Source organism: Phodopus roborovskii, unplaced genomic scaffold, assembly GCF_943737965.1.
Source record: "Phodopus roborovskii unplaced genomic scaffold, PHOROB, whole genome shotgun sequence".
In the NCBI taxonomy this organism is placed as follows: domain Eukaryota; kingdom Metazoa; phylum Chordata; class Mammalia; order Rodentia; family Cricetidae; genus Phodopus; species Phodopus roborovskii.
Window position 1 is genome coordinate 4732699 of NW_026126689.1, and position 21692 is coordinate 4754390.

The window sequence follows — 21692 nt, forward strand, 5'->3', positions numbered from 1 at the left end:
CGCATATGCTCAGAAAGGGACATCAGCAAAGAATGGTACATCAAACTGCGGTAAGATCAAACACGTTCTCCTGTATTCAGGGTGGACAGGGTGATCCAGAAAGAAGAGTAGGTCCCCAAGAGCCACACAAAGCACCGAGGACAGCCCCTGCCCCCATTGCCAGGAGACCCACAAATAAACCGAGCTATGCAACTGATACACATATGCAGAGGGCTTAGGTTGGCCCCATGCAGGCTCCCTGGTTGTCGGTTCAGACCCTGTGAGTTCCCATGAGTCTAGTAATCAGTTTCTGGTTTCTGTGGGTTTTCCTGTGATGCCACTGACACTACCACACCCCCCCTGCTCCCCCCCCCCCAAGCTCCGACAATCCCTCTCCTCAACAGGACTCCCCAAGCTCAAGTTGGGCCTAATGACCACACAACTCTTAGTACCAGACTTGGATAAAGTTCAGTCACTCATTTGGAATGTCTACTTGCAATGAAAGAGGTTAAAGTTCTAAGATCACTGGAGCTTAGAACAGAGTCAACTTTGCTGGCATAGATTTGCCTCTTGGTGTTTTGAGGCGAGTTATTCAGGGTAAAGGGGTTCCGTGGCAGCGTCCTGCATCCGGGTCATTACATGTTGCTCTCATGCATTGGCTGCGTCGGCTGCCTCATTCTCATGCACTGACTGCCTCAGGAGCTCTGCTTCATCCAGGTTGTCCTCAGCTCACTTCCACAGCTCCAGCCTTGGCCACAGAGTTCCAACTGGCAGGTTTTCGTGGGGGAGTTCTGTTCGGCCAGTTGAAAAGCAGAAGCAAAGAGGATCTGTAGCCACTACAAGTAGACCATCGGCGCCTTTCAGTACAGAAAGCTCTGAGGCTAAACTCCTCCTCTCGGGGGTAGTAAAACCTCCGAACTGAGAGTTCCTGGAACTAAAACTGTGTGTGAATTCCTAAATGCAAATGTGAGAGCGTCGCCACCATATATGTCTTACCAAGCGAGATTTTAGTTACGGAGAAAACAAGAAGAACTGATCTCATGACATCTTACCATGCAGAAATGTTCTTCAGCTTAAACAACTACCAATACTGCTGCAGAGGTGTCTGGATTTCACAGGTCTGGGTGTCATCCGCCTGTCTTACCATAGGCTCTATAAACTCATTGACTTCCTCTATTGGAGATAAGTTTGGTGAGAAGGGATGTAGATTGCCTAAGTCATGAAGGCAATTCAATAGTGGTATTGATTAAGGGTGGAAAAATACAAACCCTCAACATACTTCTCTGGCCCTATGTTTTACTATGGTTTAAGATGAGACCAGGAACACTTCTGGGTTGGGAAAACGAAGACTAAAGCCATGCAGACTAACTAGTATTAACACACTGAAGGCACTCAGATCTCTGTCAAGGACAGGATGGGAATACATATTACATTTCCTTGTATCCATTGTCTTAATTCACTTAGCAGTTGGGTTTTTTTTTTTTTTTTTTTTTTTTTTTTTTTTTTGTGGGACAGGAAACAAACTTTCAACTTATATAGATGTCTGGTATTGAACTTTTTTCTACATCCTCAAATGGTAGAATGCACAATGATAAAAAAAAACATAAAAAATAAAGGACCCATTTAGTTCCTTGGAGCCCCTCTATAAGATGCTACTCACATCCATGCAGATGTAACACTACCACACTTCAGGTGAGAGTCAACAAAAATCTTGGGGAAGACACAAATATTCAAATATAGCACTTGACCAGAGGAGAGATTATTTTAAACTACACAAAATCAGAACCACAGAGCCAATGGATATTATATAATTAGGCTAAATATGCTCTGGTTTCATTTGATGCAGAATGATAGAAGAGTCCCTAAATGTAAAAAGAGAGGGATTGTTGCTTCAACTAAGGACTGAGCTAAGAAAATTACAAAGCAAATAGTTTGTCTTTGAAGCTACCTTTAACCTTCTTGGTTACCATCTTCATGGAAATATGTTCAACAGTTCTCCAGTTCCCACTGGATACCAATGGTCTCTTGTTGAACCAGAGACTGACCTCATTCTAAAAATGTATTTCCTCAATTTCCTTACATCTCTGATTAATCATCTTAATGTTCACTCTCTTAAGGATGCAGCCTTCACATAGCAGCATGTGAGGTGGTTCTCAAGTGCCACCTACCTCAGTGATGTAGAATTATTTCTTCAGAAATAGTTCTGATTCCTTAGATGTTGGAGCCCAAAGGAAAAATAATGGATTTTGGGGGGGTGGGGAGAGGAAAGAAATAGAGTTGATGGGAGATGTCATTCTGTAATATGTTTCTCTTATTCATGAATAAAGCACTGTTGCCCAATAGGAAAACAAAATGGGGGACTAGGACACAAGGAGGATTTGAGGAAGTAGTAAGGAGGATTCAAGATGGAGGACAGAGAGAACAGAACACCCGTCTCTTTCTGGTAAGATGAGACCACGTGGAAATACTTAGATTAATAGAAATGGGTTAATATTTAAGACAGAACTAGCCGATAAGAAACTAGTAACTGGCCAACAGCTTTAAATCAAATACAGAGGTCTCAGGGTGTTAATTGGGGCTGGCTTGGCAGTGGGAAAAACCTGCTCATCACATAATGATTTTGAAGATGTGTTTCAGAGGATCACCTTACTCATGGCGGTGAAGGTCCGTTTGTAGTGAGATATTCACTTTGTCTCCCTCTGTGGCACTGACCACGCCCATTGGGGGTGGAGCCAGGTGTAGTGAGGTAGTCCTTCTGTAGCACTGACCACGCCCATTGGGGGGTGGAGCTATGGGCGGAGGTGACCTGAGGAAGGAGGTCGGAGGGGGCCAGGAAGGTGCTCTTTTTCTGGCGTGACTTGGACAGGAGAGGATCGGGTTGAATTTCCTGGTGTTCATCTGTCTAGGTTGTAAGTTATTTCTCCCTGAATAAACATCTATTCGGCCTATTTGTTTATCCTGATCCTTATTTACCGCAATAGCCAGGGGCGGAAGTGACCTGTGGAAGGAGGTCTGAGGAAGATCCAGGGAACGCTCTCTTGCTGGAAGGACTCGGACAGGAGAGCATCCGGTGGAACTTGCTAGTGTTCATCTGTCTAGGTTGTAAGTTATTTCTCCCTGAATAAACATCTATTCGGCCTATTTGTTTATCCTGATCCTTATTTAACCGCAATATCTGTTTATGCCTAATATGGATCCCCTTATACCCAGAGCTCAGTCACTTTTTCTCAGGCATCTATGAAGCATGGAACAGCTTGTTGGGTGATTATCTTGGCCTCTTCTCCCCTCTACAATGCAGGACACACACCTGATCTACTTAAGCTGCAAAGTGTGATCTTCACATGGTCTCTGGCCTCACCTGCTTTTCCTGGTACATCCCCAACCATGTTAACAGGTGCTGCCTCTCAGGAAAGAGGCAAAATTGTTCCCAAGGATGTCTTCCTGCCTGCTCCCATCATCCTGGCAGAGACAATGCAATGAAGGACTGATAATATTGTATTTAAAGTCAGAATTGCTTTGTTATGTGCAAATAACTAACAAGTGTGCAAAAAAGATATTCAGCTCCTCAGCATTGCTAATCATAAAGGAAATATAAATCACACCATGATGAGATACTTCTTCATCCCGGGAAGAAAGGCTCTGGTCAAAAGGAAACTAGATAACAAATGCCAGTAAGAGTGTGGAGAAACAGGACCCCTGTAAACTACTGATGCATCTGTAAATTTATAAAGCCACTACTCAGAAAAATATGGAAGCTTCTCAAAATTTTTCAAATCAAAGTATCATATGGGACAACTATACTGCTCTTGAGCATGGATCAAGAGGAACTGGGGCCAGCTTGACAAAGAGACATCTGAACTACCTTTTTTTTTTTTTTTTAACATCATTATTGCTATAGCCAAGAACTAAAAATTGGGTTTCAATAAAGTGAATGGATCAAAATGTATAGCACATACACACAACATAACACCATTCAGCCACACAAAGAATGAAATGATGGTTACCAGGGGCTGGGAAAGTAAGAACGAAGGAGAGGAAGGAAGATGCGGACCTGTGAGAGCTCTGTTCATATAGGAGGAAGCCCCATTGTGTTATTGCAACGCACGGTATCAGCACTGTGCGTCTCAAAACCCTCAAAGAAAGAACTTGGATGATTTTACTATAAATGATATAAGTAATTCAGGATATAGATATAGTTAACTTTTAAACCTCTCAGAATGTATATGAGCATTGAGTCAGTACCTCATTCACATAAGTTTAATGGTTTCAAAAGACAATTTTCTAATATATAAGCACAAATGTATAATCAATATATAAGCACAAATTTATAATCCCAGCACTGGGGCAGGGGGAGGGGAGAGAGGGAGCTGAAACAGGATGAAGAGGAAGTCAAGGGCAGCCTCAGGCTGCATGAGGTTAGCCTGGGTTACGTGAGACCCTGTCTTTAAAGCTTTAAAATCAAAAGAAACATGTGTTTTTTGGGCACTCTGCTGGCAGCGTACCAGTCTAGGATCAGAACCTGCACAGGTTCAGTGCTGTGGTCAGCTGTAAGGTTTCATGTTCGGAATCTATGGTTGTACTAAGAAAACACTAGGGAAGGGATCCGTACCAACGCCTTCAGGGACACGAACTATCAGAAGGCTTTTGCTCACAGGCATCCCAGTCTCTCGTTGGAGCTGCAAGTCTTCCAACTCCAAGTGTCCCATCTGTGGTTCGTCTTTACCTCACATGCCTGTCCCTTCCTAGACACAAGCACCTAACTAGCTCCTGCTATCTGAGCCCCCTCCCTTCCGTCCTTTAGTTATTTAGATAGATAACTGAATCTATCTAGGACCGTGGCTCTGATTTTTATCCCGATCTGATCTACCTGTCCTAAATTTCCCTCCTGATTTTGGACGCAGAACATGTGGAACGTGGGTGTGAAGTCAAGTCATCCCGTCACCAGGCACACATTTCGGTCGTCATTTCCATCTGCTGCTGCGTGTGAGTGTGAACACGTGTGTGAAAGAAAGCACTGGGGTGTGGAGATTGAGTCCAGACCACAATCACAGGAAAGCAGTGAAAGCCACTGTGAAAGTCGGAGCTGCAAAACAGTCCTCCAAGTGTAGCTGGCACCGCATCTGGGGGAAAAGCTTCTGTTTCCACCACAGACAACATTCTAGAAAGAATGCCAAGGAGTCTCATTAAAAGTGCCCTTCTCAGGACTGGAGAGATGGCTCCGTGGTTAAGAAGGCTAACTGGTCTTCAGAGGTCCTGAGTTCAAGTCCTAACAACTATGTGATGGCTCACAACCATCTGTAATAAGATCTAGTGCCCTCTTCTGGAACACTGTGTGCATAATAAATAAATAAATCTTTAAAGAAAAAAGTAGGGAAAGAAGGAAAGGAAGGAAGGAAGGAAGAAAGAAAAAGGAAGAAGGAAGGAAGGAAGAAAGAGTTCTCAACAGCACAGTTTTAGGACATGGCCAGGACTCGGAGGTTGAGTTAGCCTGCCAGCTCCAGCATGAGGTGAGTTAATGTCTCAGGCAGAAAGATCTAAAGGGACAGATGAAAGGGCCAGATTTTGGAGCAAGGGAACCCTGCTGGGTCTACCAAATAAACTTCAGCACCATGAAGAATTATGGGTAAAGGGTGCCCTCTGGTGGAATTATCCCTTTGTTCTCCACAGAGCAGGGAAACCTGGACTATCAAAGAGGTAGCATTAATTTTTCTTGGTGATTCCTCCTGGGCATAGCTCCTAGATGCCCACAGCCTACCTCAACTCGATCCTAGGCTCATGTTAGCTCACTCTAGGTCCTCTCTCTCTCTCTCTCTCTCTCTCTCTCTCTCTCTCTCTCTCTCTCTCTCTCTCATTCTTCCGCCCCCTTTCCCTTTCTTTCCCTCCCTTTCTTTTTCTCTCCTCTCCCTTCCCCCTCCACCAGCCAGCCAGCCTTGCTCTGTGAGTCTGAACTTCCTCTTGCTATGGCTATTTGACTGGCTTGACCTGCTCTTTGCTCTGTAGATAACTTTGCTTAGGTTGCAAATCCAGTTCAAACTTGGGCTTTCGAGTCCAACACTGACTGAACTCTAAACTCTAGACCCTTATATTTTTCTGAGAGGCTTATTTTCTAAAGGATGAGTTCAAATTAGCTCAATGTGAATATATCTCTGACTTAGAGTAAGTGGTAATCAGTATATATCTCTATCTCTCTGTCCCCTGCCCCCCCTCTCTGTGTGTGTGTGTGTGTGTGTGTGTGTGTGTGTGTGTGTGTGTGTGTGTTCGCATGTGTGTGTGTTAACCAGAGTGTGGATTTTGGATATTGAACCTATGTCCTCAGGGTTTCAGGCTTACAAGACAGATAGATACTTTGCCAACTAAGCTATTACACCAGCTCAATGTGATTTGTTGTTTTGTTTTGTTTTTAATATTTTCTTTAGGCAGAGTCTTTATCAGTTTTTGGTGTTGTTTTGTTTTGGTTTGTTTGTTTGTTTGTTTAACTGTTTTGACTAAACTGCTACTTTGCAAGGGAAACAATCTGGATTTAGTAGTTTCCCAGCTGGAAAGTCTGACATGGGAAGGAGATTTTAGTTTTCTTTTGTAATTACTTGCTATGTTAAATGGCAGGTGAAACAATATTTTCCTTAAAATAGCATAATTAGTACAAAATAAATTAGTCTAATAAAAGGATCCAAAGAACTTTAAGATTGGGTTTGTAAGGTCAGAGTGGGTGTAATAAGAACCTGGGCATCATAGAAACAAGGGTCTTCGTTTTCAGGGTGTGGTCCAGCGTTTCTCAACAGTCCTAATGCTGACACCCTTTAATGCAATGCCTCATCCACTGCTACTTTATAACTATACTTCTGCTACTGTTGTGAATCATAGTGTAAAAATCTGTTCTTTCCAATGGTCTTAGGGGACCCCTGTGAGAAAAGCGTTTGACCCCAGAGGATTAGCAATCAATGTTAGGAACCACGGGTGCAGTCGGAGATGCCTTTCCTTCAGTTCAACCAGTGTCGATCTGAGGAATTTCTCTGGGTTTTAAGTCAAGTCCGCATTGGGAACAGACACTGGTATCACCTGCGGCCTGCCTTACGCTATGCACACGGGGGGATGGGGGAGCTAACGCCTAGCCAGTATTTCGGTGATGATCTGCACCCACGCCACACTGAAGACTCCTCCCGGACTGCGTTACACAGTTCTCACAGCTGCCTTCTGGAATTGCTGCCTACATCCAACAGAGTCGGAAACGGAAGTGCAGAAGATAAAAGACATCTTCCAAGCTCACAAGCGAAGACCCAAAGTCTGCGCTCTGAGCTCGCCAAAACCTGAGGTTAAGTGACTGTGTAGCTCAGGCAGAGAAAGAACAAGCGGTAAATCGGGAAGAGCCCATTTCTCCCCAGGGCAATGGGATGGGGACTGAGTCTGGTTAGAAAGGAAGAAGCAAGCGTTGGAAGGCAGCGTGGTCTGTGTATGGGGTTTTTGTTCCAAAGCCCCAGCAGAACTTACCACTGTGTCTGTACTGCAGGTGCAGTACAAGGTTCTGCCGTGGGTCATGTTGGCCACTTGGAGCCTCAGCTCTGTATCACTGACTCGTGTGGCCAGGTAGTCAGCACCGGGGACAGATTTGACTTCTTTGTCCCCAGAACTCCCCAGAGTGACCAGCCACTGTAGTTGCTGTTGAAGATCCTGCTGGAACCAGCTCATCCAGGGGTACTGGGAATCCTTCAAGATACAGCGCAGGGTCACAGCTTGACCACGTCGTACCAGACCCCACCTAGGCTTCTGCTCCAGCAAAGTCACTGCGGAGTCTGAAACACAGACAGGCCAAGATGAGAATAGGCAGACTGGAAAACCCCAAGTGTAGCCAACTGAGCTAAATCCAGAAGGAAAGCCGGGAGTTGTGCAAACACAAAGCGGCTGAGAGCAGAAGCCCTGACCACGGAGAGAGGCTGTGCCAGATGACAGTCTTACAGGAGTTAGGGGCAGCTTCTCTGCTAGCCAAGCTAAAGTGGCCTCCCTTCCTCTCCCTCCACCCTCTGGCTTCCTCGGTTACCCTCTGACCTGTAGCCACAGAAGCCGTGAGTACAGAGAGGCAAAGAATGGAAACCCTCCACATCTCTGACCCGGCATGCTCTCTCCAGCAGGGCATCAGGAAAGAGAGGAGAGTCCAAATCAGTACGGTGGCAACCAAAAGCTTAAGTGCTGGGACTGGAGTTCCAAGGGCTTGACTTCCTCAGGAAACTGACTGCAGTAGCTCATCTGCACGGTGCAAACCACATTCTGAAGCCTGCACGCTTTCCTGTCGTCTGAGCTTGACTATGCCCTCTCTCCCACACCCCCCTGGCACACCGCACACCCACGAAGTAACTCAGCGAGTCACTGGTCCCTGAGCCCTCTCAGTTGTGACTGAGTGGAAGTGCAGGGTTACATTAGGCAGTGTGACAGTGGACGCTCATCTATCTCCAATTGTCTGCCTGACTCCAGAAATGCAGATGCAAAATGAAAATAGGAGCTTTGTCCGGAGTAAAGGAAAAGATGCCCCTTTTTGTAACTGACCTAGCAGAAATAAAGGTGTTATAAGAAGCACCTGTGTCTTCCAATCTATCGGGCTATTGAAAAAAGGACCCCAAAGAAGTGGGAATTTACCCAGGAATCACATTCTGGCAGAAGGAAAAGGTACCAGCCAGAGCAGAAACTTGTCTTTCCTGGAAAGATATTTCACACAGCTCAACAAGCCTAAGGAACGATGGGCCAAAGTTGGGCAGGACCACAGTTTGACCTAGACTGCTTATCCTTGGCTTCCTAAACGTTAATCTCGATTCAGAATACCAAAGGACTTGAGGGGCGTGTTCACTGGCTATCTTTTTCTCTTTTCTCCATTGTGTCCATACTAAGTAAGTCTTTTTTTCTACTTTTCACTACTGACTTGGCTCTTTTAATTGGCTTGTTAAGGACAGGTGGACAAAGCCAACTTGGGGTGATAGCTTGTTAGGTCTCAAACCCAGCACAAATGGCTAACTGAGGTGCCTATTTAACAAACACAGACCTGGCCTCCAGATTCTCCCAGCATCCTTTGGTCCCTATCTGTTACTGAGCATGACTGGCGTTTCACACCCCCTACCCGAAACTTCTCTAGCCCAGGGACTGGGCTGTCCTTCCCCAGCTACCCTGTATACTCCAGACATTTCCCTCCGGGGCTTTTCCCCTTCACCCTCCTCACTTCCCCTCTCCTCACATGGCCGGGCTCAGGGTCACGCTCACTCTGGACTCTCCTGGGTGCCTCTGGCTGTGATTTCCCTCATATCTATAACAAAAGACTGCTCCATACTGTGGGAAAAGCCATGGCCCCGTAATATTTTATCGTTTAGCTTTGACTCTCCCCTTCATTTTTCTACAGCCTTTACTTCACAAAGAGTGAGTGCTTCAAGCCTCTATAAACCTCCCTCTCTCCCTCTCTCCCTCTCTCTCTCTCTCTCTGTCTCTCTCTCTCCAGATAAGCTCCCTGTGTTCCATAAGAGCCAGGAAGAAGAGGGTGGAGAAGAGATCCCTGGGTCTGAAGTCACTGGCTCCTAGCTCTTCTCAGAGAGCTGTTTCTTTCCTAAGGCCAGCCAAGCAGACTGCAGGATAAGAGACCCTGGGACCTTCTCGGTTTACTGAGCTGTATGCCATGCTTCCCCCCCCCCCACTGACCCTTCTTCAGCTTAATCCTCTGAGATTGGAATCAGAGCGGCTCCTATGCTCCTGTTATCTGCCTGTGTAACCTTCCTGCCTCCCAAGGTCAGTCCCTCCAGGGCTCTGCTTGTCCTCTCTTATCTTGCCCAGCTTGCAGCGCTGAGCCAGGTTAAGCCTCTTGCTTCCAGATCAGATGGCTAGCTAGCTCTTCCTGGCCTCTGCCGAACCAGTGTTGGAGGTCATGGTTGCCTCCTAGGGCCTTTTCTCCACCACCACCAACTACATCTTAATTGCTACTCAAGTGCACACACAATAGCCAATAGCTTTAGCAGTTTTTTTGAGCTCAATAGGCAATTCAAAGACTTTTCATGCACGTAGTGAAGATATCTCCAGCTCAGAGAGCATCTTCTCATCCTTCTTTGGACTGAACTTCTGTGTGTAGATGTGTGGTCTCACTAAGGGTATATGTCTTCACTGTCGTCCAGTGAAGGTAGGCAGTGAGGGTCTGATGAAAGGATTTATCTCCCCGAGTCAGTTATATAACACACCAGGAGACGTTAAATCTTGCAAAGTACAGATGTCTCTTCCTCCCTGAGAAGCAACCAGCAGATGACAATAACTCCTTCCACTATGGGGCAGGGTCACAGCAAAGCACTCAAGAGTCTACTGTCCTGTGAATGTCCCCGTGGCTTGAGAAAATCATGGAAAGTGTGACAAACAGGCAGGAGTCCTTGTAGTCTCTCCATTCACCCCCACTGCTGACAGGGTGTGTGGCCATGCCCTGCTTCATACCCCCACCGACTTATCTGAAAATTAAATGGACTGGAATTGTTACACAATTAAGAAAACCTGGCGTTTCATTCGGCTCTGTTATTCAAACATTCCCTTTGGGTGGAGACTCGGCTAAGGCGGAAAGCAGCTCATGCCTGTGGTACACAGAAGGGTGAAGCACAATGTGTCCCACAGACAAATTCATACTCGCTTCTCATGCTTTCTCCCCCCCCCCCCACTCGCTGCTCTTCTGCATGAATTCCTGAAATCATAGCTGCCCCAGGCTTGTGCACACAGGATGAATAGTGCAGGTCCCTGCAGGAGACGGAAACCATAGCTCCCCCCCACACACACACACACCAAGACCTCCCTCCTGTACTGTCCCAGAAAGCCGAAAGGATATGCTTACGTTCCTCTTTACCCGTTATACACGTAGACGCACACGACGGGCAAAGGACATAAGAGGAGGTGTAGACCTGAAGACTATTGTTTACTGAGGGTATTAGCGGGGTTGACATGGAGGAATGGGGGGAGTGAGGCAGAGAGCCGCCTGGACTCTACAGGTTCTCACTGGACGTGACCCTGCCGTGGAGTTGCTATGGAGGACCGCGTGACTCTCTTGATAACTTTGCATTAGGTTCCTGACTTAAGATGAGACAATCCCACTCTGAGTCCTCCCTGGATCCTTCTGACTCGGGTCATGTAAGTGACACCACTCCGTACACAGTAGATAATCAGATCAGAAGGGGCCTGGCCTGTCCCTCCCCCATGGCACCGTGCCTGACACAAGTTGAGATGCATATAAGCCCAGAGCTCTTGAGTGTCCATCTGCAAGAAGGATGTTCCGGGCTCTGGGAGCCATGGCCTGTGTTCTGTCCTTCAGACTGATCTCATTTTCAGTGCTGGCAGCTTTTTCCCAAGGCAAGCGCCTGGGCCCTACATCTCCTCTCCGCTATTCCAGGTTCTTAGACCCTTCCCACGCTGTTTTCCTGCGCTGGGACTTCGATTATGAGGCTGAGGTCATCACATTTGAGATCCAAGTCCAAACAACTGGCTGGGTCGGCCTGGGCATCACGAATCGCTACACCTTTGTGGGAAGTGACCTAGTAGTTGGAGGAGTCCTTCCTGATGGCAATGTCTACTTTTCGGTAAGTCTGGGAATGGCCAACTTCTGGGGATAAGTCCTTGTGTTGGGCTGAGGATGGCTCCATGTCCTTAGTCTCCAGCTTCCACCCCAAAGATGAGTTCCTTCTCTGGGTTGAGGAAGGCCGTGTGTAGGAAAGCATTTCATTCTCCAAACACACCCAAGCACACTCAACTCTAGTTGGCTGTTTCTCTCTCCCTACAGAGATGCTCCAGTGTTGTCTGTTAAGACTTTTAAGAAACAGGAAGTCTTATCCTGTAAGAGTCTAAATTACCACTAACCTGCTAGAAGCAGAATAAACTCAGGTCACTGCAGAAAATTCAAAGCTATTAGAGATAGTCTATACTCAATATCCTTTAGACCCACTCAGGAGGACCTCAGTATGGAACTGTCTAATAATAGCAAGAGAAACAATATCACCATTGTTCTGAATTCTCTTCATTTTACATCCCATAGCACCTCTGAAGTAGATTACTATAATATAGTGGTTCTCAACTTCACTAACCCTGCTGACCTTTAATAGGTTTCCTTGTGTTGAGGTGACCCCCCCACCATAAAATTACCTTTGTTGCTACTTCAAAGCTGTGCTTGCTACTATTGTAAATTTTAATGTAAATATCTGCTATGCAGGATATTTGATATGTGGTCCCTGTGAAAGGGCCGTGCCATGCCCAAATGGGTCACAACCCACGGGTTGAGAACTGCTGCTATAATCTGCCTTTTCACTTAGACACTTAGATTGTGTCTAAGCTCACAATCACTGTCCTTATCTGCGCTTATCACACTATCGCAGCACATTAAAATGCATAATGAGAGCTTCGTGAGAAAGGATGATGAATGGTACACATCCTTCAGAGAACTAGTTAGCTTCCAAAGGCCTCAATGAAGGGTTATTAGAACTCATGAAGCTAATATTTGAAATGAGAATAGTAAAGCCAGGTGATGAAACTCCAGCACACATGCTCTGCCCACTCTGAAAACATGCCCATTTGTGCAATGGAAGTAGCTGGTGTCTGCCATTTTAGCATACACCTGCTGTCCCAAAGCCTGATTGTTTGGGATTCTGATTCTTGGTTCTTAATGATCACTGCTGACCCAGGATCAGCACCTTCTGGATGAAGACACCTTAGAACAGGATGGGAGCCAGGATGCTGAACTCCTAAAGCTCACAGAAGATTCTATCTCAACCACCATGCGCTTTTCCAGGCCCTTCCGATCCTGTGATCCACACGACCGTGACATTACGGTAATATGTGGAAAAGAGAAAATAAATAGTTAGCCACAACCAGCTTCTCCAAAGAAAGTATAGCCACCTCAATCCATGCAGCCAGTCACAAATTTATGAAACTACTTCCCTTTAGTCTTCCTGGGTGGCTGACCAACTGAATCACCTCTTGAAAACTCCAACCGTTAATTGGCACGGCCCAACCCAATGGCTAAATGCCCATTCTATTATCCCCCTCTTAAAGGACTCTAACCAATTCCACTGAACACCAGTGTTCAAATTTCAAGTCTGGCTCAATCTTCTTATTCTTCATGTGTAAAATAGCCAAAAAGGAAGAATGCTCGACAAACGAGTAATCTCGTAGACAGAACTGAAGCCAAACTAATCTTGTGTGGAGTTACTCTCATTCCACTGAGTAGATAGGTGGCATGTGTAGAACCCTGGATGTGGGTATACCCAAGGTGCTTTTGAGAACCAAGTCCGCAATGCCCATGGTACCCGCAGAGTGACACCATAAGGATCCTGGCTGCCTATGGCCTAGATGACATACCGAAGATGAATCGGGAGCATACCTTTGTCAAGTCCATCTTCTTGCTACAAATGCTACAATATGATGGTCAAGATGCCCCTGAAGACACCATCATCCATGACTTGGCGATCAGCAATGTAAGACCCCCCACCACACCGCCCATCCGCCTCTGCCTATTTCCATCTCTCTGCTCATTCCAGACCCCTCACATTACACCCAGTACCCACACATTCTCTCAAGTGAGTTACCATGAATGAGTTCCTTTGGCTGTGAGGAGCACCAACCTAGCTCCCTAGCCTGTCCTCTCCCCTGCTTGGGGGCGGGGGGGTCTTCACTCCCATTCCACTCAATTTTTGTGCACCTTTACCCAGTTCCTCATTCCAGAGGATGACACCACATATGCCTGTACCTTTCTCCCGCTCCCCATTGTCAGCAAGAAGCACCACATCTACAAGGTACGTGAAGCAGGTGGTGAAGTCTGCCAAGGCAGGGAAGGCACTGGTGCGAAGTGATGGGCGTGCTGGAGTCTGGTGATTGAAAAGGTTGCTGTGAGGAGATAGCAGGGAAGGAGATGTGGGGTGGGGCCAGGTGGGGCCACATAATTTTCTGGGGCCAAAACTATATTATTTAGGTGGAGGGGAGTCTAACAGAGGACAGTAATTAATAAGTTTTTTTTTTTTTAAAGAACAATTTCAAGTTCCATCATGACCCAGAATTGTTCCCTTTTAGCAAAGGAGTGGTCAAAGTAAGGAAGGGATGTGGCCAAGCGCAGTCAGAAAGTAGGAAAATTCAAGCCAGGGTGAACTCAAACTTGGTAATACAAATTGCACTTGAGTGTTTTCAATTTTAATTTAAGTCAAGCACAAAAAAATATGACTTTATAAGTTCAAAAGAACTGATTTCTAAAGGCTGTGGATACGTATATGCAAACTGTGGCTTGGCTGAGTTCACTAAAGAAAGTCAGAACCCTTGGAAAGCCATTGGTGAATTAGCACTGCGTTGTGCTCCCAAGAAATGGATTTAAAGAGATGGGATGGGGTAGAGAGAAGAGTCTAGTAGAGCTTAGGAGAGATGATAGGTTTTGGGGAGAGAAACAGATTAGAAGGAGAAACTCAGAGAAGTGAAGAATGGCACAGCTTTTGGAGGGGCAGAGGAGGAAGGGGGAGAATAAGAATTGACAGAAAACCTTAACCATTGTGTACCCTCTCTTCTCTGCTCAGTTTGAACCCTTGCTGGTGGAACGCAATGAGACGATGGTGCATCACATCCTCGTCTATGCATGTGGCAATGCAAGCGTGCTTCCCACAGGCATCGGTGAATGCTATGGGTCGGACCCCGCCTTCTCCCTCTGCTCACATGTGATCGCAGGCTGGGCTGTCGGGGGCCTTGTGAGTCCTGACGCGGCGGTGTTTCATGACAAAGGGGTGCATGCTGTTAGGCAGTGGGCTGGCTGATGGAAGAAGACCTGGGGGGCATAGACGTTCTGAAAGTGAGGACAGGAAACCGGGGAAGAGCCACAGGCTGGACTGACGCATGCCGCGTCTAGGCTTTTTCCCATCACCCCTTTGTTTTCCTCGCTGCGCAGAGCTATCAGTTCCCAGATGATGTAGGCATCTCTATTGGAACCCCCTTGGACCCTCAGTGGATTCGACTGGAGGTTCACTACAGCAATTTTCAAAACCTTCCTGGTGAGTGTCCAAGGGACTTACTGGTGGGGCTGACTGCTCTGCATTTGGCGATATGTGGCACACATGCCAGATCCTTGTGGTCACAGCCCGTCCCAGCTCCCCCGAACACCGCGATCCACTCTCAGTGAGTAGAGTGTGTCTTTCTACTCTAGGTATACGTGATACCTCGGGGATGCGACTGTACTACACCTCACACCTTCGCAAATATGACATGGGAGTCCTGCAGCTGGGCATCTCGGTTTTCCCTATTCACTTTATACCCCCGGGCGCTGAGGCTTTCTTGTCCTATGGGCTGTGCAAGACAGAGAAGTTTGAAGAGGTGAAGCTGGGAGATGTACGGTCTTTGAGGTTCCTTGCTCTCCAGCAGAGTTCCTGTCTAATCCCTAAACTCACGATCCTGAGCTACAAATTTGAAGCGTGATTAAAGCCTGGTGCTCAGAAAAGTGACGAGCACGGATTGTGCGAGAGGGGGGCGAGTCAGTGCTTTAGGGGCAATAAGGACAGGATGGCTCAATGGAAATAAGGGAGTGGGTGGGAACATCTGGAAAAGGGGGGCAGGGCATCAGAGGGCAGGGTAAGGCGCTGGAAATGCTGTGTCTGGGCACGGCAGAACCAATGTAGCCATGACTTCAGAGCAGCAGTGGACGCCTGCAATGAGCCAACTCAGGATTGGTCCTCTCAACTGTCAGTCATGGATCAGGGTTTATGGGGCGGGGCCTACCTTTCCCTGCTAAATTATTGACTACTGATGGATCAGGGGAGAAAGATAGCCAGTCATTGTGCATTCACTGAAGAGCCCGGCTGTATCCAACAGACGGTTCCAAACCCATGGTCTCACAGGTGATACTAGTTAAACTCAATGAGTAGCCCACAAAAAAAAAAAAAAAAAATGTGAATATGAGAGGGGGATTGTGGGGAAGAGGATGGATAAGGGTAATAAAGGTAGCAAAGAGATTAAAGGGGGAGATGTAGTTATCAGAATATATGTCATACACGAAGCTGTCAAAAACAATAAAATTTAAAGACAAAAAAAATTGAGAGCAATGGAAAGTGCTCATAAGTGCAATTTCCAAATAGTGCAAGAAAAAGATGATATCAAGAATCAAGAGAAGAAAAATAAAGCTAGAGGTCAGAGTTCTTGGCCAATCAGGTGTGTCTTCTCCTTGCTGCAGATGAATGGGGCCCCAGTATCTGACATATATGTATATGGCTACTTGATCCACACCCACTTAGCTGGCCGCTCCCTGCAAGCTGTGCAATACAGGTAACAGAAAAACTAAAACATCCCCCTCCTGTGTATGGGCGTAGCTACAGATTCTGCAAGGTGTTACATCTGCTTGAGAATGGGGAGGTAGACTGGAAATGAGGGGAACTGGCTATGAACGAAGGATCTTTTACGTTCATTTCATGGGATATTTGCATTCACAGGATGAACCCACATAGTGCATCGTTGTTGGCCAGGGCCTCCCTGCGCTTCATCTTCTCATTTCTGTCTGTATGCTCTTTCCTACCTCTAGAAATGGAACCCAAGTCCAAATAATATGCAAAGACTATTCTTATGACTTCAATCTGCAAGAGACGCGAGACTTACCTCATCCTGCAGTGATCAAGCCGGTGAGACTGAGAGAGAGCAACAGTTGGAGCAAGGGGGAGAGCAGCAGGATCGTATTCATTGTTAGTCCAGAAAGTTCTAAGACCGCACCAGCCCCCTTTGACTTACTCTCCACTCTCATGTTCCACTGTGAATAGGGGGATGAGCTGCTGATAGAATGTAACTACCAGACGCTGGATCGTGACTCCATGACTTTTGTAAGTGTCTTTCTGCACAATGGTGTCAATGACTGTGGTCTGAGAGCTGCACCCTAGCTTTAACTGTCTAATAACTCTGTTCCAGCGTATGCCTTCCTCTTTTTTGTGAGACTTTTCACATTCTTACACTTCCATGCATCTAAGATAGGGAAAGATTGCCTACACTTCCTGTCAATGACCCACAAAGACCATAAAAGAGTATGTTACGGCATCTCTGTCTCTCTCCTCCTCTAGGGAGGAGAACTTAGAGTCCTTACTGCCCTGGGTTTAATGTCAGTATAACCATTTAGCAGTTTTATAATGTAGACAGAGTATTCAAAATCTTGACTATATTCTAAATCCATAAAGAAAGAACAATAAAACTTGCTCATAAGATTGTTGTGATATGCTGGGCAGTGGTGGCACACGCCTTTAATCCCAGCACTCCAGACACAGAGGCAGGTGGATCTCTATGAGTTCGAGGCCAGCCTAGTCTACAGAGCTAGTTCCAGGATAGGACAGGCAAGGTTACCGGGTAATGCAGTCTTGAAAAAGACAAAAAGTATCACTATGATAATTGGTTAACATGTGTAGAAAAATGGGATCATCATGTCTCTTGTAATAAGTAGAAGTAAGTATACATTCACTTAGTGCTAACTATTGTCACCATGATTAGGAGGAACTGCAACAGTTTCATACAGGGATAAGTTCCATGCTTCAGAAAGGGTTGCATGCTCTTTAGGAAAGAAACACAGTCATACACATCATTGTAAAAAACAAGGTAGAAGACATCAAAATGGAAAAATAGGTATTAAAGTGCAGGGATATCTCAGGGAGCATAAGATGATATACGGATCATGTGGTATCAGTAAGTTGGTCCTGCTCTAGACACATGGCAATGTAGAGTTCTGGAGAAGGACAGAAATGAGAAAGCCATCCATCATCAGGAATGCAGGAAGTGTGCGTGGAGAATGATGAGTATGGCTACAGGTTAAGCAGTGAAGTAACTGAATGAGGCTGAATGATTTGACGCACAGAAGACGCTGCAAACTCTCAGACAGCAGGCTCAAACTGCCAAATCATTTGCCAGACCAATAATGGAAGAGAATAGATAGGCTGCGATTTGTTATATGCAATCAACTCATTTGCCATCAAATAAATTATCATAAAGACAGTAAGAGGTCACTGGAGTTCTTTGACTAACTAGGCAGATGAGAGGGTACAGGATCCAGGGTATATTATGCTTATTACATTATACCATACACAAATGATATGGTGCAGTAGAGAAAGAGATTGCAATGCAGGCAGGTGGGTGACTGACACTAAGTGCAAAGCAGGGAGTCAACCTCAAAACCTCAACCCGGGTTGGAGGGGAAGAAGGGTAGCAGTGGAAATGTAGAGAGTGAGGGAGAGAGGTGGGTTTTTCTTTTATAAATAATATCGATCCTTGTGCAGTGACTGGAAACAGAAGGGAGGAAAGGGAGAGGCGTGCGAGGGCACCGGGCGGGCAGTGCATTCTGTGTTTGGGAAGGCAAAGGGCTCTCCGGGTGAGGGACAGCGTTTGCAGTGTGTTGCTTGCCTTTCGCTTCTGTGCATGTCTTTGCATCCTTGGCTTTCTCTCCCTCTCTCACCTTCTGCAGGGGGGTGCCAGCACCATTAATGAGATGTGCCTCGTCTTCTTCTTCTACTATCCCAGAATTAACATCTCCAGCTGTCTGGGATACCCTGACATTATCTATGTGACCAACGAGCTGGGAGAAGAAGCATCAGAGTGAGTCGTCCTAGAAGCTAAAACCCACACGTGTGGGAAGGGATTGAAAGGACCCGGGGAAGGGACAAAGGGAGTCTCAGTCATTCCCCCTAGGCTGGCGAGCCGGGAGCCCTCAGAGGGTAGCCTAACGCCCCCTGCAATCCTTGCCCTTGCTCCTTTCCGTATTGGTTCAAAAGCTCCGAACACTGTAGTTTTGTAAGTTACTGTGTCAGTAAGGGCATTCAGAGGAGCAGCGTCCCTTATGTACAGATTCCTGTCTTTCTGGCTGCACTTGAGAACTGGATTATACTCATGCCCCAATCTTTAAGTAAGTGCCCACTCTAATAAGACTTTAAGAGGCCAGAAGAAATCTTTCTTAACACACACACGCACACACGCACACGCACACACACACACACAAACTTCAGGGCAACTGCAGGCTCTCTGAAGCCAACCCACCAAACTTTCAAACCCTATGGCACCCACATGAAGACCCTCATCCTTAAATAGCAATCCCTTTTTCAACGTTCTTAAGTTCTCTTTGATATGTTGCTCTCACTGAATACACTAAGAATGTCAGCTTAATTCCACAACGTCCTGTGTAGTTTATGCCATCATGGAACACTTGCTATGAAAAATGAAGGGTGCTTTTCAACCTGTTTTGTCAGAGTAGCAAGTCAAGATTGCTGCCGTGTGCCCCTGCCCTGACTCTGTTATCCACAGGAATCCCATGGAGAACCTGATGGTCCTTAACAATGTTGAATGGACTCCAGAGAACATTAAGAAAGCTGAGACAGCTTGCAAGGAGTCCCAGCAGACAGTGTTGATCAAGACCATTGATGTGCGTGTCACAGGAGATACCCCTTTGCGAGGTTGGGGTGATGGAGTTGGGCAAGACAAAGGATGACAGAAGCAAATGACAAAATAGGAACCCTGAATTGGAGAAGGGAGCCTGAGGAAGGGAGCAGAAGGGCAAGCTGTCGCTGCCCAGCACTGTAGAGGTGGTTGGAGCCTCTCAGTTAGCTTGTGTGTTGGGTGTGATAAAGTTTCCAGGACAGGGATATGTTTGAGTTTACTCATTTGTCCCATCTCCTGCAGGAGGATGTAGAAAACACAACAGGTTGGATTCCTGATATTATCCCAACTCCTCGAGGGCCGTGCTTAGAGTCCTCTGGAGGCAAAGTGGAACCTCAAGACAAGACCCCTGCAGGCTTCAGGGCTGCACCCACGGCCCTCTCTGGCTCCAGCGCCGCTCCCCTGAGGCGCCTGCCCCTCACTGCCGTCTTGTCCCTGCAGGGTGCAGTCTCATGGCTCCTTGCTGTGCTACAGACTGGAGTATGATCCTGTCTCCTTCTCACGCCACCCACTTCCTTATCGCGAACTGAACTTCAGAAACAACCCCCCGGTGTAACGCCTCTAAACGAACTCACTCTCTGTGTGCCACTTTCCGTAAACCATGCCGTGATGCTGCATGCAGGCCCTCGGGCTTATCCACAATTCACTGTTCAAGTTATTCTCAGAGCTTCGGAACCACTGATACAACCACACATTTTCTGAGAAATCTGCCTCCAAGTCTGAGTATTGCATGATGGATTCACCCCCCCCACACACACCCAAGAATTTTAGTGCCCTGTTTTCTCTCAAATTGATGCTATGAGTAGGGTGTGGCTTAGGTGCAGCGGAAGAGCAGTGCAAACCCATTGGCGAGTGCATGATCCTGGAGAAATCTATTACTTCTCTTTTCTAGTGAGATTTTGTGCCCGGATCTTTCTGAGGTGATGTGAGTATGTTATAGGTACATGAAAGAGCAAAGGGCAATTTTTTTGTAAAGGAGGAGGTCCTGTGTGCGCAAGGAGAAATTTTGAAGCATCACAGTAAACAGAATTCAACTTGCTTCCTTTGGCATTGTCTTTCATTTGAGTCTTTGGTCCCTGGGAAGCAGCTCGGACGCCTCTTGAACTGCCAGGTTAAAGCAATAGGAGCTTTTAGTTGTCCCAAGTACAGCTCTTTTATTGTTCACACTTCCACATGTTATATTGTCACGTGTAAGTCATTCAGTGTGAAGAACCTATCTGGGAAGGCAGATTGAACTGAGCTCCGAGGACAAGTAAACAGCCAAGTAGAGAAAAGTAAGTCGTTAGCCTCACAGTGTAATACTTGTTCAAGATCTCTATGTGAGCTGGGCGGTGGCGGTGCATGCTCAGGAGGCAGGGACCATTGGATCTCTGTGAGTTCAAGGCCAGCCTGGTCTACAAAGTGAGTTCCAGGACAGGCTTGAAAGCTACAGAGAAACCCTGTCTGGGAAATAAAGAAAAAAGTCTCTATGGGGAAGGAATAGACTAAGAGTGGAGTTTTGGTGATTACTAATAAGAGAGGTGCTCACTTGGGATTTTCTGAAAGCCATGCCTATTAATTCTTAGTTAGACTTAAAATACTTTGCTAACTATGAGTCCCCTTGCTCATTATGTCTTCGAGAAGTCACTCCTACCCTGGATGTCCCACGGTGTTCAGCAGGATCGTAATCCCCTGGGGATCAAGAGTATGATTTCAGTAAACGCCACCTCACAGCACCAGGGTCTGTGTCCTAACATTTCAGGCCTGCTTCTTGGTGGAATGGTCCCTTTTCTCGCACTGGAGAAGTGTACTGAGAACATGAGAAATGACAAGTTCATTGTTTCAGCTATCATTGCTGGAGTATGACAATATTCAAGGTGCTCCGCCCTCAGATTCTAAAAAAACAACTCAGTTCCTGAACTGGTCAGAACCAGTCCCAGCCTCTTGATATGTAAACAGGTCTTGCCACCTTAATCAAAAAGAGGTTTCCAAGTGTGTCTTTAGGGCATCTTCCTAGACCGCGTGTAGTAGCGGTAGGCAAACTTTTGAGGAAGTACTCTGCCACATGCTGAGGTTCTGGAAGATATGGTAGAAGGAAATTTTATGGGGTGGAAATTTTAAACCATGTGGGCCCTTAAAATCTATTGTCTCTGTTGTATTTTATCTAGGCACACTAAAAGATATTGGATTTTTTATTCAAGGGGGACAATGAGGCAGATTATCTTTTTGTGAAAGACATTATTAGAAGAGTTATTATTTTCATAAATAGAGAGAAGAGGCTTTACTGGCTTGTAGTCAGTCAGCCCATCTCTGATTCTAAGAGGGTGTAGTGG

General features: G+C 46.3%; 1 protein-coding gene across 1 annotated transcript; it reads left to right on the forward strand.

Annotated features, from left to right (window-relative positions):
- Positions 1 to 11261: 11261 nt before the first annotated feature.
- LOC127214332 (DBH-like monooxygenase protein 2) lies at positions 11262 to 19866 on the forward strand. The gene is made up of 13 exons (XM_051174735.1): positions 11262 to 11549; positions 12645 to 12791; positions 13275 to 13436; positions 13671 to 13754; positions 14520 to 14687; positions 14885 to 14987; positions 15140 to 15306; positions 16160 to 16251; positions 16505 to 16601; positions 16737 to 16796; positions 18416 to 18546; positions 19249 to 19366; positions 19624 to 19866. Exons 1-13 carry the CDS (start codon positions 11262 to 11264, stop codon positions 19864 to 19866), a joined length of 1860 nt encoding a protein of 619 aa, XP_051030692.1.
- Positions 19867 to 21692: the final 1826 nt, after the last annotated feature.

Bases quoted from the DNA above. Each gene is read 5' to 3' on its own strand.
- LOC127214332 (XM_051174735.1), top strand. From the start codon at position 11,262: ATGGCCTGTGTTCTGTCCTTCAGACTGATCTCATTTTCAGTGCTGGCA. The intron at 14,688-14,884 runs GTGAGTCCTGAC...CTCGCTGCGCAG, and splicing joins GCTGGGCTGTCGGGGGCCTT to AGCTATCAGTTCCCAGATGA. The intron at 16,797-18,415 runs GTAAGTGTCTTT...CACCTTCTGCAG, and splicing joins ATCGTGACTCCATGACTTTT to GGGGGTGCCAGCACCATTAA.